At 48.3% G+C, this 13,788-nt stretch overlaps 1 protein-coding gene across 2 annotated transcripts in view; it reads left to right on the top strand.

Moving 5' to 3' along the window:
- The window catches only part of TMCC3 (transmembrane and coiled-coil domain family 3), a 113,817-nt gene extending 105,719 nt beyond the window's left edge, over positions 1 to 8,098 (top strand). For both annotated transcript variants that reach the window (XM_030215069.1, XM_030215070.1), the window contains exons 3-4: positions 4,405 to 4,540; positions 7,206 to 8,098. In XM_030215069.1, coding sequence (XP_030070929.1) covers positions 4,405 to 4,540; positions 7,206 to 7,508 — 439 coding nt within the window. In that variant the 3' untranslated portion in view covers positions 7,509 to 8,098. The remainder of the gene's footprint in view (positions 1 to 4,404; positions 4,541 to 7,205) is intronic.
- Positions 8,099 to 13,788: the final 5,690 nt, after the last annotated feature.

Here is a 13,788-nt window from a genome sequence, read left to right as displayed (position 1 = left end):
TTTCACCACACTTAAAACTCTACCCACAGATAAAATTGTCATACCCAAATGTTCTCTCATTGTTCTATCGCCCTATCTTTTCCCCATTGTTACATTCCACTGCTCTATTCCCCTAATGATATTTTGACTTTGTCTTCCCATAACTCTTCATAATGTAACCGAATTGTAACAAACTGTTTTTCCATCATTCACAATGTATTGTAAGCCACACTGAGCCCGCAAATAGGTGGGAAAATGTGGGATACAAATATAATAAAATAAATATATTATTTTCGGGATTACTACCGTAGGCCATTTTTGAGCACACCTTAGTAGAAGGACCCCTTACAGAAAACCATATACCATTAAAAAAAAATAAACACATACAAATTATACACAGTAAAAAATTCCATTAAAAAAAAAAATAGTCAAATGAATGTATAAAGGCTTTACATAGGACGGATTGCGTGGAACCCACTAAGAGCTGGATCCAGGGGCCCTTTTACAGAGCGGCGGTAAGCCCCACGTGGGCTTACCACTCATTCTTACGGGACTACCGCCGGCCCAACGTGGCTGCCGGTGGTAGTCCTGCCCTGAGCGCGCGTCATTTCCGTGGGGAAAAAGAAAATCCCCAGAAATGGCTTGTGCGGCGGTTATCCAGCGGTAACCGGGCATCGTCGTGCACTGCCCAGCTACTGCTGGGTTACTGCGGGAGCCCTTATCGCCACCTCAAAGGGTGGCGGTAAGAGCTCCCTGTCTATGGCCATGTGGTAAGAGTGGAGGAGTGGCCTAGTGGTTAGGGTGGTGGACTTTGGTCCTGGGGAACTGAGGAACTGAGTTCGATTTCCCACTTCAGGCACAGGCAGCTCCTTGTGACTCTGGGCAAGTCACTTAACCCTCCATTGCCCCATGTAAGCCGCATTGAGCCTGCCATGAGTGGGAAAGCGCGGGGTACAAATATAACAAAAATAAAATAGATACTATTGGAGATTCTACATGGAATGTTGCTACTATTGGAGATTCTACATGGAATGTTGCTATTCCACTAGCAACATTCCATGTAGAAGGCTGAGCAGGCTTCTGTTTCTGTGAGTCTGACGTCCTGCACGTCAGACTCACAGAAGCAGAAGCCTGCGCGGCCACATTGGTGATCTGCAAGGGCCGACTTCTAGTGGAATAGCAACATTCCATGTAGAATCTCAAATAGTAGCAACAGTGGAGGAGTGGCCTAGTGGTTAGGGTGGTGGACTTTGGTGCTGAGGAACTGAGTTTGATTCCCACTTCAGGCACAGGCAGCTCCTTGTGACTCTGGGCAAGTCACTTAACCCTCCATTGCCCCACGTAAGACGCATTGAGCCTGCCATGAGTGGGAAAGCGCGGGGTACAAATGTAACAAAACAAAAAAAAAATGTATGCCTGGGGTCTTTTTACCTGCTGCGGTAAAAATGGCCCCCGCTGCTAGCACTGGGCCCTTTTTCCCGCAGCTTGGTAAAAGGACCCCCTAGAGATTGGCAAAGGGCAGTGGTCAACAAAGAGTTGCTAAAAGTCAGGTGGCTTGCGTAGTTTTAAAAGGGCACATCTTTGATTTTATGCTGCTACTGGAAGGGGAGAAAATGAACTTCCACAACAACAACAAAAACTGGACTTCCAATCATTGTTTTATACTTGGGAGGCTTTTGCCCAATTTTTCGGTGCAACTCTGAGAACACAAACCCCAATGTTTTTCATGAATGTTGGCAACAATCGCTTTGGCAGAACTTGAATTTGGTGGGGGGGGGGGGGGCACAAAAGTTTTCACCCAGCTCCTCTGCCCCCCACCCTGCTCTCCATGCCCTCCCTCATGACCCCCAAATAGCTGAGCTGGTGGGAATCCCCAGTCCTGCCAGCAGAAGCCGTCTTCCACCCACATCTTTATTTAAATGTGTTTTATTGGTATCAACAATCCGTAACCCGTTATCTGTATACCACATTGACAAAACAAATCACCAAGGTATAATTTTTAATTTTTCCCCCTCTTATACCCTCCCTCCCCCTCTAACCCCCCCTCCAACCCCCCCAGACCCCCTCATTATCCACCCAGACCCCCTCATTATCCACCAACTGCACCATATTGTTTTGAATAGCCAGGGTATAGAACAGTCATCTCTGTGTTGAAAATCAGGTGAGTCTTCAAGAAACAGAACTATTCCCCTGTCAACACCCCCCCTCCCAACAATCCAGGCCCCTCTCTCCCCCTCCCCCCATCCCGCCACACTATCTATCTTAAGCATTCAGGATCCTGCTGCGTGCTACTACAGTCAGTGAGTCCCAGAAAGGAGACCATGTTTGACAGAACTGGTCTTCCTGAGGCGAGGACAAGTCTTCCACTCCTCTGCGCTCCAATGCACAGAGAGTAATCATGTTGGATCGTCGTTGCTGCAGTGATGGTGATTCTGCTACTATCCACTGTTGAAGAACTGATTTCTTGCCCACCAGAATTGACCATTTAAAAAAAAAAAAAAACAGTTTAGGCCCCTGGGTGAGTACGGGGACACCCTAAATACCTCAAATAGTTGAGATGGAGTTGGCCTCCGGGCGACCCCCCCCCCCCCCCCACCACCATAACCCGGACACTTGCTGACACACTTGCCGCCAAAAATCAAGGATCCGCGGGCAGGTCCAAAACATATGGCTTTAGCAGTCAGCGGCACTTTGCATAGGCTGCCACCGCCGCTCTAGGCCCCCCTCCCCCCCTCCCCCGATGCATGCTCATTTTTTTGCTCAGGAGTGAAAGCCGAGCATGCGCAGGGCAGACAACCCCTACCTATACATGCTCAATTAAACAAAAAAAACTGAGAATGTTGTGGGAGGGGACCTGGGGCAACCCATAGAAAGAGCCACCGACTGCCAGGCAGGGCTTGGGGATCCCCATCAGCCATAGCCACGGATGGTTCTGCAATTTTTAGAGGCCTGAACCAAAAATGCAGGAGTCCAGGCCTCCAACACCCTCATCCCCCACCCCCCCGTGGCTATGCCATTGATTGGAAAGGTAGGACCTGTGGTCTTGGAGATGTTTTTTGTTGTTGTTGTTACATTTGTACCCCGTACTTTCCCACTCATGGCAGGCTCAATGCGTCTTACGTGGGGCAATGGAGGGTTAAGTGACTTGCCCAGAGTCACAAGGAGCTGCCTGTGCCTGAAGTGGGAATTGAACTCAGTTCCCCAGGACCAAAGTCCACCACCCTAACCACTAGGCCACTCCTCCACTGTTGCTACTATTTGAGATTCTACATGGAATGTTGCTATTCCACCAATGTGGCCGCGTAGGCTTCTGCTTCTGTGAGTCTGACGTCACGTCAGACTCACAGAAACAGAAGCCTGCGCAGCCTTCTACATGGAATGTTGCTAGTGGAATAGCAACATTCCATGTAGAATCTCCAGTAGTATCTATTTTATTTTTGTTACATTTGTACCCCGCGCTTTCCCACTCATGGCAGGCTCAATGCGTCTTACATGGGGCAATGGAGGGTTAAGTGACTTGCCCAGAGTCACAAGGAGCTGCCTGTGCCTGAAGTGGGAATCCAACTCAGTTCCCCAGGACCAAAGTCCACCACCCTAACCACTAGGCCACTCCTCCAGGTTTTTGCAACTACATTCAAAGTGGTTTGCATGGTATATACAGGTACTTATTTCTACCTGGGGAAATGGAGGGTTAAGTGACTTGCCCAGAGTCACAAGGAGCTGCCTGTGCCTGAAGTGGGAATGGAACTCAGTTCCCCAGGACCAGAGTCCACCACCCTAACCACTAGGCCACTCCTGCACCATATCTTACTTCTCAGTCTGAGAGTCCCATTTCAGTCTCTGCTGAATTCTCAGGTGCTCCTGTTTTACATCCTTGTTACTGGATCCCTGTGGCAGGAAGCGCTGTGCATTAATATTAATGATAGGGCAAGTAATAAAAAATGTATACACGAACTGCTATTTCTTTCCTTGGCATATTCCACCCTGAGGTGGTTGGGTGCCCCAAATGTGATATATTTCCTTTAATGGAATGGAAGATCCAAAGAAATGATTATCATTAAAGAACTTACACATAGTACAAATTCTGCTTCCAGCTATTAAGTGATTTGTCATTAGTATCTGAGTCAGTGAGTCTCAGTCTAGTGCTCAAAGCCCCCTTGTACAGGTCTGCTGTGAGGATATCTATAATGAATCTGCGGGAGGTCAAAATACCTGCTAATTTGCATGCTTTGGTTACCATGGAAACCAGAGCTGTCGGGAGGGGGGGGGGGACCTTGGGACTGGGTTGAAAACCACTTTCATTACTTGTTGCAAGGACCAACGCATTGCCAGTTGTTCATACGGTACTGTAAATCCCTTAGAATGAGAACTGTACAGTTGCTTAAAAACCAGTGAAATGCTGCCTGCGTTGTTTCTTCTGAGTAGGTACGAGCGCCTGGAAGACCAGCTCAATGACTTGACGGATCTGCATCAGCATGAGACGGCCAATCTGAAGCAAGAGCTTGCCAGCATAGAGGAAAAAGTAGCCTACCAGGCATATGAGAGGTCCCGTGATATTCAGGTAAGGATCTACCAGCCTGCTGTTTGGAAATCTCTCTGGGGCCCTTTTACTAAGCTGCGGTCAAAAGTGGCCTGCGGCAGTATAGGCGCAATGTATTAGTCGCGTGCTGGGCCAGTTTTTTACCGTGTCTACAAAAAAGCTTTTTTTTTTTTTTTTTATGTGACGGGAAAAGGCCATGTGGTAAATCTGAAACCAGCGCGCATCTAAAACCAGCCTGAGCCCTTAACGCCACCCATTGATCTAGCGGTAAGGGCTGATGCGCTACACGTGTGGTGACCGGTCGGAGTGCGCCAAGTGCCGATTACCGCCGGAAGCCGCATGCGTAAGGAAATAAATAATTTATCCAGGCATTATGGGTGCGCGCCAAATCTTAAATTACCACCGGGGGGGTGCTCTGGCCTGGCGGTAGTGTCATTTGGGCACATACTGCACTCGTGTCGAGCCCTACCACGGCTTAGTAAAACGGCCCCTCTATTTCTTTCAGCTTGGATGGTCTCCACCATCCCTTTACTTCCAGCTCATTCAAAACCAAGATTGGGGATCCTGCCACCATGAGCCTTCATTCACAACCAGGTGGGGATGATCTCCCCTTCTTTAAAAGGCCTTGAACTGCTCCTGGTCTGCCCATTGCAGCAACGGTCCCGAGGCCAAGAATACTTCCAGGAACCTTGAATCATCAGTTCTAAATTTGGCCAGCAGGTGTCGCAGCTGAACATGGCCTTGTGAACACTGGCTCTGCAGCATTCCCTGTCAGCCTGAGGACTGAACTGGGGACCTTCTGTTGGCAGTGCCACCGAGTTGCCAGCCCAGCCCAGAAATGTTATGTTTTCTGGCTCATTCAAAGAAATGTGATGATTTGGAGGGTAGTTTTTTTAAGCAAGCTGCCCTGCATGTGCGATGGAAATGTGCTTAATTACAGCAGTTTGAAAAGGGAAGTATACACATATTTCCTCTTTCAAAATTATTCCTTGGAACGTACCACACGTTTACATTTGCTGTCAGGCATGCACAAATTTGCTGGTTTCTTCTGCGTTCCTGTGCACATATTTTATTAAACTATGTGCATAATTACAAACCCTGCTCTGGATATAAGATTATAAAAGGACTTGTAGGGGTTCAAAGAAAAGCACCGAAAATGATATGGGGTTTGGACCAAAAGATGTACGAGAAAAACTTAAGGAATATGTATACCCTGGAGGAAAGGAGGGATGGGGTGATATGATTCAGATGTTTAAATGTTTGAAAGTTCAACTCCCTCCATGTTCCAGAGTGTGTGTGGAAACAAAGCACCATTGGTAGACCTTATGCCTCTGTTCTCATTTCCTCCATCATGTGTTTTCTACCTTGGCAGTATCACCGGTGGTAGGAGGCGGGGATAGTGCTGGGCAGACTTATACAGTCTGTGCCAGAGGCGGGGCTGGTGGTTGGGAGGCGGGGCTAATGCTGGGCAGACTTGTACGGTCTGTGCCCTGAAAAGGACAGGTACAAATCAAGGTAAGGTATACACAAAAAGTAGCACATATGAGTTTGTCTTGTTGGGCAGACTGGATGGACCATGCAGGTCTTTTTCTGCCGTCATCTACTATGTTACTATGAAAGATATTAGTATGCAAACAAATCATTTCCAGAGAAGGGGAAATGGTAGAATTAGAGGACATGGACTGAGGTTGCGGGGGGGGGGGGGGGGGGGGGGTCGATTTAAAAGTAATATTAGGAAGTACTTTTTCACGGAAAGGGTGGATGCCTGGAATGCCCTGTTATTTTTAGTCTTTTTATCACCACCCCAAATTATTATGTACCAGCCTCCCATCCCTGCGGGAGGTGGTGGACATGAAAACAGTAACAGAATTCAAAGACGCGTGGGATAAACTCAAAAGATTCCTATATGGAAAGAGAATGGAAGCAAAACAAAACTTAGCGGTGCTTAGACCAGGGGCGTAGCCAGACCTCGCGGTGGGAGGGAGCCAGAGCCCAAGGTGGGGGGGGGGAACATTTTAGTCTGCCACCCGCTGCCTCGCCTTCCCCCACCACCTCGCCGCCTCCCCCCACCGCCTCACCGCTCCCCCCGCTGCACCCCACAGCAGCAAATACCTTTACTGGCGGGGGTCCCCAACCCCTGCCAGCTGAAGCTTTCTTCAGCGCCGGTCTCCGGCGCCGCCGCATTCGCTGCCCTGCTTTCTTCCTCCTGACGTCCTGTGCAGGCTCCTTTAACTGAAACTGAGCATGCCACATGTCCATTTTGGGTCTGAGACCTTACCGCCAGCCATTGACCTAGCGGTAAAGACTCACGAAGTAACCGGGTGGTAATGACCTACGCACGTCAAATGCCCATACGCGTGTCCGGAAAAGAAAAATTATTTTTCGGGTGCTCGCATCGGACGGTAACACCTTTTTGGTGTGCATTGGGTTCGCATAGACGCTTACGCAGCTTAGTAAAAGGGGCCCCTAAAGCTCTTGGGTATTTTTGAAAATTGACCCCTTTAGCGACAAGTTAGCAGAAAATTAAACGGCCATGAAAAGTCAAATCTACTGAAGAGCTGAATGGTGTTGAAGGATGCTGAAATAGTTGAAGGGACATGTTTTTTACATGAATACATTGATAACGTTACATTTTCTTTTTTTTCTTTTTTTTATTTGTGTGTGTGTATGTTTCTTATGGTGGTAGGAAGCATTAGAGTCTTGTCAAACTCGGATTTCTAAACTGGAGATCCATCAGCAAGAGCAGCAGGCCGTGCAGTCAGAAACCGTGAACGCCAAGGTCCTCCTGGGGAAGTGCATCAACATCATCCTGGCCTTCATGACGGTCATCTTGGTGTGCGTCTCCACCGTTGCCAAGTTCATTGCGCCCATGATGAAGAGCCGGTTTCACATCATTTGTACTTTTTTCGCTGTCACGCTCCTGGCCATCTTTTGTAAGAACTGGGATCACATCATTTGTGCCATAGAGAGGACAATAATATCCAGATAAAGGGGCAGTTACGTTCTTTTTTGTATGTATATATATACACATGTAAATATATAGTTTTATTTTAAAGGAAAGCTACAGAATTTTAGTTTTGATGTGTACATATATGGACAGGAAGAGAATTGCATGAACTATCAAATTCCCAAGGTGTAAATATTTTAAATAATAAAGATGTTCTACTGTGCCGTAATTAGTTGAATAGTTAATAGATGACATTTTTAGCATGAGCTTTGGCACCTGTGCCTGCCTTAATGGAAGATAACCAGAATCCCACTTTATTCACCAGCATCGTGTTATTGAGTCGGCATGCCTTTTTTAACGTTGATCCGGGTTGGACACAAACCTTCCTTTGTCTCGCTCTTCAAACCACCTAACAGAAACACAGTCATTTTCGTTACTGTGGAATTTTCACATCACATAACCAAATACTTGTATTCCGTGTGACCACAAGTGCTTATCACAGTGGGGTGCTTATGTTTACACTTTATGAAATGGAAAATTTAGGCTGAAGATTTTCTAAATTCAGGTATTACTAGTCTTTTATTTTACTTTAGAATCCATTATTATTACTTTTGGTGAGAGATTCCAGGGCCGCCGAGCAGTGGCGTTCCTAGGGGGGCTGACACCCGGGGCGGATTGCCGCAGTGCCCCCCCCCCCGGCGAAAGACCCCCCCCCGAGTGCATGCCGCTGGGGGGGGGGGAGGGGGGTGCCGCGCGCCTGCCGGCTCTTCGTTTTCATGCTCCCTCTGCCCCGGAACAGGAAGTAACCTGTTCCGGGGCAAAGGGAGCATGAAAACGAAGAGCCGACAGGCGCGCGGCACCCCCCCCCCCAGCGGCGTGCACCTGGGGTGGACCGCCCCCACCGCCCCCCCCTTGGTACGCCACTGCTGCCGAGAGACCGAACCAGGCCCGGGGCAGGGCCACCGCCGCTGAGCCCTGGGCAGCGCTGCTGCCCCCCTCCCTGGATTGCTTCTGCGGCCCTCTCCCCCAGATTGCTGCCGCAATTGAAATACCTTGTTGGCTGGTGGGGATCCCAAGGCCCCGCCAGCAGAAGACGTCTTCCTCCAGCGCTGCTCTTCTGCCGATTGCCTGCCCCTGCGGCTGCTTTTTCTCTCGGGGCGTGCTCGGTTTCAAAACCGAGCATGCGCACCTGAGAGGAAAAGCAACCGCTCAGCTGGGCAGGAGAGCAGCGCTGGAGGTGCTCCTCCGGGTCCTCCCCAGCCTTCAAGGGGGGGCCCGGGCGCGGCGCTGGAGTTTCCTCTCTCCTGCTCCTGTCGGGACGCGATCACTCGGGTCCCATCAGGAGCAGGAGAGAGAGAGAGAGAGACCCCCGGTGCCGGGCCCCCCTTGGAGGCCCAGGCCGGGGGAATTTTGCCCCTGTGCCCTCCTCCCTCTCAGTGGCCCTGGCAGATGCACAGTTCAGTCAATATTACTGAAAATAACAGTAATGCTACTGCTCTGTACAAATGTCAACCCTGTTCTTAGCAGTTCAGTGCTTTCTCTTTTGAACCCTTGCTGGATTATGTTACTTTTTTTTTTGGCAACTTTTAGGGTTTTCTCAGGGCTGGATTAAGTCCAGCTGATTCCCTAAGCACAGCCCAACAATGATGCCCCTTGGCATCATATATATTTGTAATGATTAGAAAAACACTGAAATTCTTGTTAGACCTCATGCATATTCATTGGGGAATTCCTGACCACCCTCGAGGGCCGAGGTTGCCCACCCCTGTGATATAGGGTAGCACCGCACTTCTCTTTGCCTACGTTCAAATAGTGAAAATAGTAACAAGACCTTTCTTGATCTTTAAACATCACTAAAGATTCTTCCTCCCCCGAAACTTTAGTAAATTGGCCCCCAGAATACACTTAAAAAAAAATAAACAGCACCAATGCGCTAACGTGCATGAAACATTCATTAGCGCTTAATGTGGCGTTCCATTATGTAGCCACTAATCCAGAACCCGTGGGATGGTTGTGTCCAATACCGCAACCAGATTTGCCAAATGCCCGATTCGCTTGCACATTTTAATTGAATAATGAGCTAATTAGCGCCAATAATTGGCGTTTTACTAAGCAGTTATTGGCACTAATAGATTCAATTAACATATACGCGTGAGTTGGAAAAATGGGCGCAGAAATTGGAGGGCCATGAATGGATCAGGGGAATAACTTATAATAAGTACATAAGTATTGCCATACTGGGAAAAACCAAAGGTCCATCGAGCCCATCATCCTATTTCCAACAGGTCACAAATACCCGGCAAGATCCCAAAAATGTACAAAACATTTTATACTGCTTATCCCAGAAATAGTGGATTTTCCCCAAGTCCATTTAATAATGGTCTATGGCAATACTTATGGACTTCTGTGAGATTTCTCTTCAGCTTGTCAGACCTGTGTGAAACGTAAGTGCAATAGAACAGTTTGTTATGAAATGCTTTTGTCCTGAACAACGAGGAAAAGATTGTTTCTTACAGACCTGTAAACAGGTTTGAATATTTCTATGTCGCTCACTTTGGAGAACTGTGAAAAACTGCATGCTTAACAGTGCAGATAGGGTGTTGGCTGTTCTGTCTAACAAGGACTGACGTGAGCCAAACCACACTGTGAGGCCTGTTTACAAAGTGCGGTAAGATTTTGCAGTTATCACAGGTTAATACCAAAATTAATGTGTGATAACCGCAAGGCCTCCACATTTATAGGAAAAAAGCTCTTTACTATGCATTAGCTGAATGACGGATAATGCGATTCAGTTTGCTTCACTTCCCACGTATTAACTGTAACATGCCAGCTCTGCCCCTTCTCCCCAGACCACATTAGCTGTTAATGTGGCTATTACTGCATGTTAATGCTTGATATAGCTTCTTAGTGAATGGGCTTTTGTATTCTCTTATGGGAGAGGGATATTTTCCTTCCATGTGCATATATATGTACACCATTACACACACACACACACATATATATATATATATATATATATATATATATAAACACAGGGGCATTTCCGAAAGAGAAGGGCACCCATCTTCCGACACAAATTGGGAGACGGGCGTCCTTCTCTCAGGATCGCCCAAATCGGCATAATTGAAAGCCGATTTTGGGCGCCCTCAACTGCTTTCCGTCGCGGGGATGACCAAAGTTCCCAGGGGCGTGTCGGAGGCGTAGTGAAGGTGGGACTGGGGCGTGCTTAACACATGGGCGTCCTCGGCCGATAATTGAAAAGAGAAGGCCATCCATGACGAGCACTTGGGCGACTTTACTTGGTCCATTTTTTTTCACGACCAAGCCTCAAAAAAGTGCCTGAACTGACCAGATGACCATTGGGGGGGGGGAATCGGGGATGAGCTCTCCTTACTCCCCCAGTGGTCACCAACTCCCTCCCACATTAAAAAAATTATTTTTTAATTTTTTCCCAGCCTCTATGCCAGCCTCAAATGTCATACCCAGCTCCCTGACAGCAGTATGCAGATCCCTGGAGCAGTGCACTTCAGCCAGGCGGACCCAGGCCATCCCCTCTACCTATTACACTTGTGGTGGTAAATGGGAGCCCTTCAAAACCCACCTGAAACCCACTGTACCCACATGTAGGTGCCCCCCTTCACCCCATAGGGCTATGGTAGTGTACAGTTGTGGGGAGTGGGGTTGGGGGGGGGGGTAAGGGAGGTATGCACCTGGGAGCAATTTGTGAAGTCTACTGCAGTACCCCCTAGGGTGCCCAGTTGGTGTCCTGGCATGTGAGGGGGACCAGTGCACTACGAATGCTGGCTCCTCCCATGACCAAATGACTTGGATTTGGTCATTTTTGAGATGGGCGTCCTCCGTTTCCATTATCGCTGAAAACTGGGGACGAAGGACGACCATCTCTAAGGTCGACCTAAATGTTGGGATTTGGGCTTTCCCGACCGTATTATCGAAACGAAAGATTGACACCTATCTTGTTTCGATAATACGGGTTTCCCCGCCCCTTCGCCAGGGCGCCCTTAGAGATGGGCGCCCTTCCTGAGGAACTGAGTTCGATTCCCACTGCAGCTCCCTGTCACTCTGGGCAAGTCACTTAACCCTCCATTGCCCCTGGTACAAAATAAGCACCTGAATATATGTAAACCGCTTTGAATGTAGTTGCAAAAACCTCAGAAAGGCGGTATATCAAGTCCCATTTCCCTTCCCTTCCCCTTCTCAAACAAATGGCTATAGTGTCCACACTGGTTGAATATAGGTATAGTGTCCACATGCCAACTCAAAGTGAACAACATAGATTCACACCTTATGTTATCCAGGAGGAAAAGACCTCGTACGTTGCAAGAAACTTACACCTTCCCTATTCTGATTAGATTGGGGAAAGAAATAACTTTATCGACAATTCAATTGTGGGTTGGGATCCTGCCATTTCAAGGTAAGTGTCACTTAACACTGCTCCCAACTGCTTTATTTTATTGGGAAGTGCCATCTTTGAAGGTTTGACTTAAGTGTGATTGTTTTCCATTTGAGAAGGTTGTTGCCTGCATACCACATTAAAAGACCCTTTTATTAAGCTGAGTAAGCGTCTACGTGCGCCAAAATGGAGTTACCGCCTGCTTATCCTATGGCTCTTGCGGTAATTTCATTTTTCTCGCACGTCCGATACGTGCAGCTGAAAAACAATTTGTGTTTTTTTGACGCGCGCCAAGGGCTATTTGATGTGCTTAGGTCATTACCGTCCGGTCACTGCGTGAGACTTTACCGCTAGGTCAATGGCTGGCGTAAGGTCTCAGACCTAAAATGGACGCATGGCAATTTTGATTTTGCCACTCGTCCGTTTTCAGCAAAACATTTTTTAAAAAGGCTTTTTTTACAGGCATGCTGAAAAATGGATCGGCGTGCGCCCAAAGCCCATGCCTACACTATCGCAAGCCATTTTCTGGTGCACCTTAGTAAAAGGACCCCTAAATGCCATGTTTACATAAGCATGCTAACGTTTTTAGCACGTGCTAACAGTGTAGTTGCCCATAGGAATATTAGGAGCATCTACGCGGTTAGCGCATGCTAAAAACGGTAGCGTGACCTTGTAATATGGGTTTGCTTGAAAAAAACTGACTAAAAGAAATAAGCTTAATGAGTAGGAAGGAGGTTTTTGACCCATGATTGAATTGTCGCTAAAGATCTCCCCCCCCCCCCCCCAAACCAAATCACATTAGGGCGGGTGTAAGTTTCTTGAGACGTCTGAAATGTTTTCCTCCTGCATAACTTAAGGTGTGAATCTATGCTGTTCACTTTGGGGTTCCTTCACCAAGCTGTGGTAAAAGGGGGCCCTGTGGTAGTGACAGCACATGTTTTTGCCAGGTAAAAGGCTGATTAGATGATGGTAAGGGCTCCAGTCAGGTCCGCCGAAAGACTAAGCTGGGCCCGGGGCAAGGCCCCCCCCCCCACCTCCGCCCTCACCCCCCTACCGCTGCCGCTGCAGTCCCCGGTCTCACCTGCCTGCCCTTGGCTCCGTCCGCCACCGGGCCCCCTGCATTAAAATCAGCAGCGCCTCATCTCCGTGTGGAAAGGCAGATCGCCTCCCTTCGGGCCTTCCCTCACTGTGTCCCGCCCTCGTCTGATGTAACTTCCGGTTTCCGCGAGGCCGGGAGACAGGGAGGGCCCGAAGGGAGGCGACCTGCCTTTCCAAACGGAGCTGAGGCACTGCCGATCTTAATGCAGGGGGCCCGGTGGCGGACGGAGCCGAGGGCAGGCAGGTGAGACCAGGGACTGCAGCGCCGGCGGCCTGACCCCGGCGCCGGGCCCCCCTTGGAGGGCCAAGGAATTTTGTCCCCCTTGCCCCCTTCTCTCGGCGGCCCTGGCTCCAGCGCTAACCCGACGGTAAACCAGGCAGCGTGTGACACTGCCTGATTACTAAACTTAGGATCTGGGTTTTGGCTTTCTTCGGTTTCTTACAGCATACCGCTAAGAAGTTAGAGAAATCCCTATACAACGATATGTCATGTGAATATACTCCCACCAATAATTTTTTCTTTTTTTAAAAGCAATGTAGAAATTCTCTACTAGAGTGCGTTTGCAAGTATGTTGATTGCTTTTTGGATCCAGTTGTTCCTCTATTCCCTCATTTATAAAAGACACAACACATTTTTAAAAAATAAATTACAAGATTTACTGGAAATAACGCATGAAGCTATTCCTGTGACACTGGATGTCCAATTGTATATTTCTATCCCTCAGATGGAAGCGATTGGGGCTATTCGCTCTGTATTAGATCAGCGCTGTAAACCTGTTACAGTACTGACAGAATTCATTCTTCAACTGGCAA

The sequence above is a fragment of the Microcaecilia unicolor genome, chromosome 9 (genome assembly GCF_901765095.1).
Source record: "Microcaecilia unicolor chromosome 9, aMicUni1.1, whole genome shotgun sequence".
NCBI classification, from domain to species: Eukaryota; Metazoa; Chordata; class Amphibia; order Gymnophiona; family Siphonopidae; genus Microcaecilia; species Microcaecilia unicolor.
This window is presented reverse-complemented; position numbering and strand designations above follow the sequence as displayed.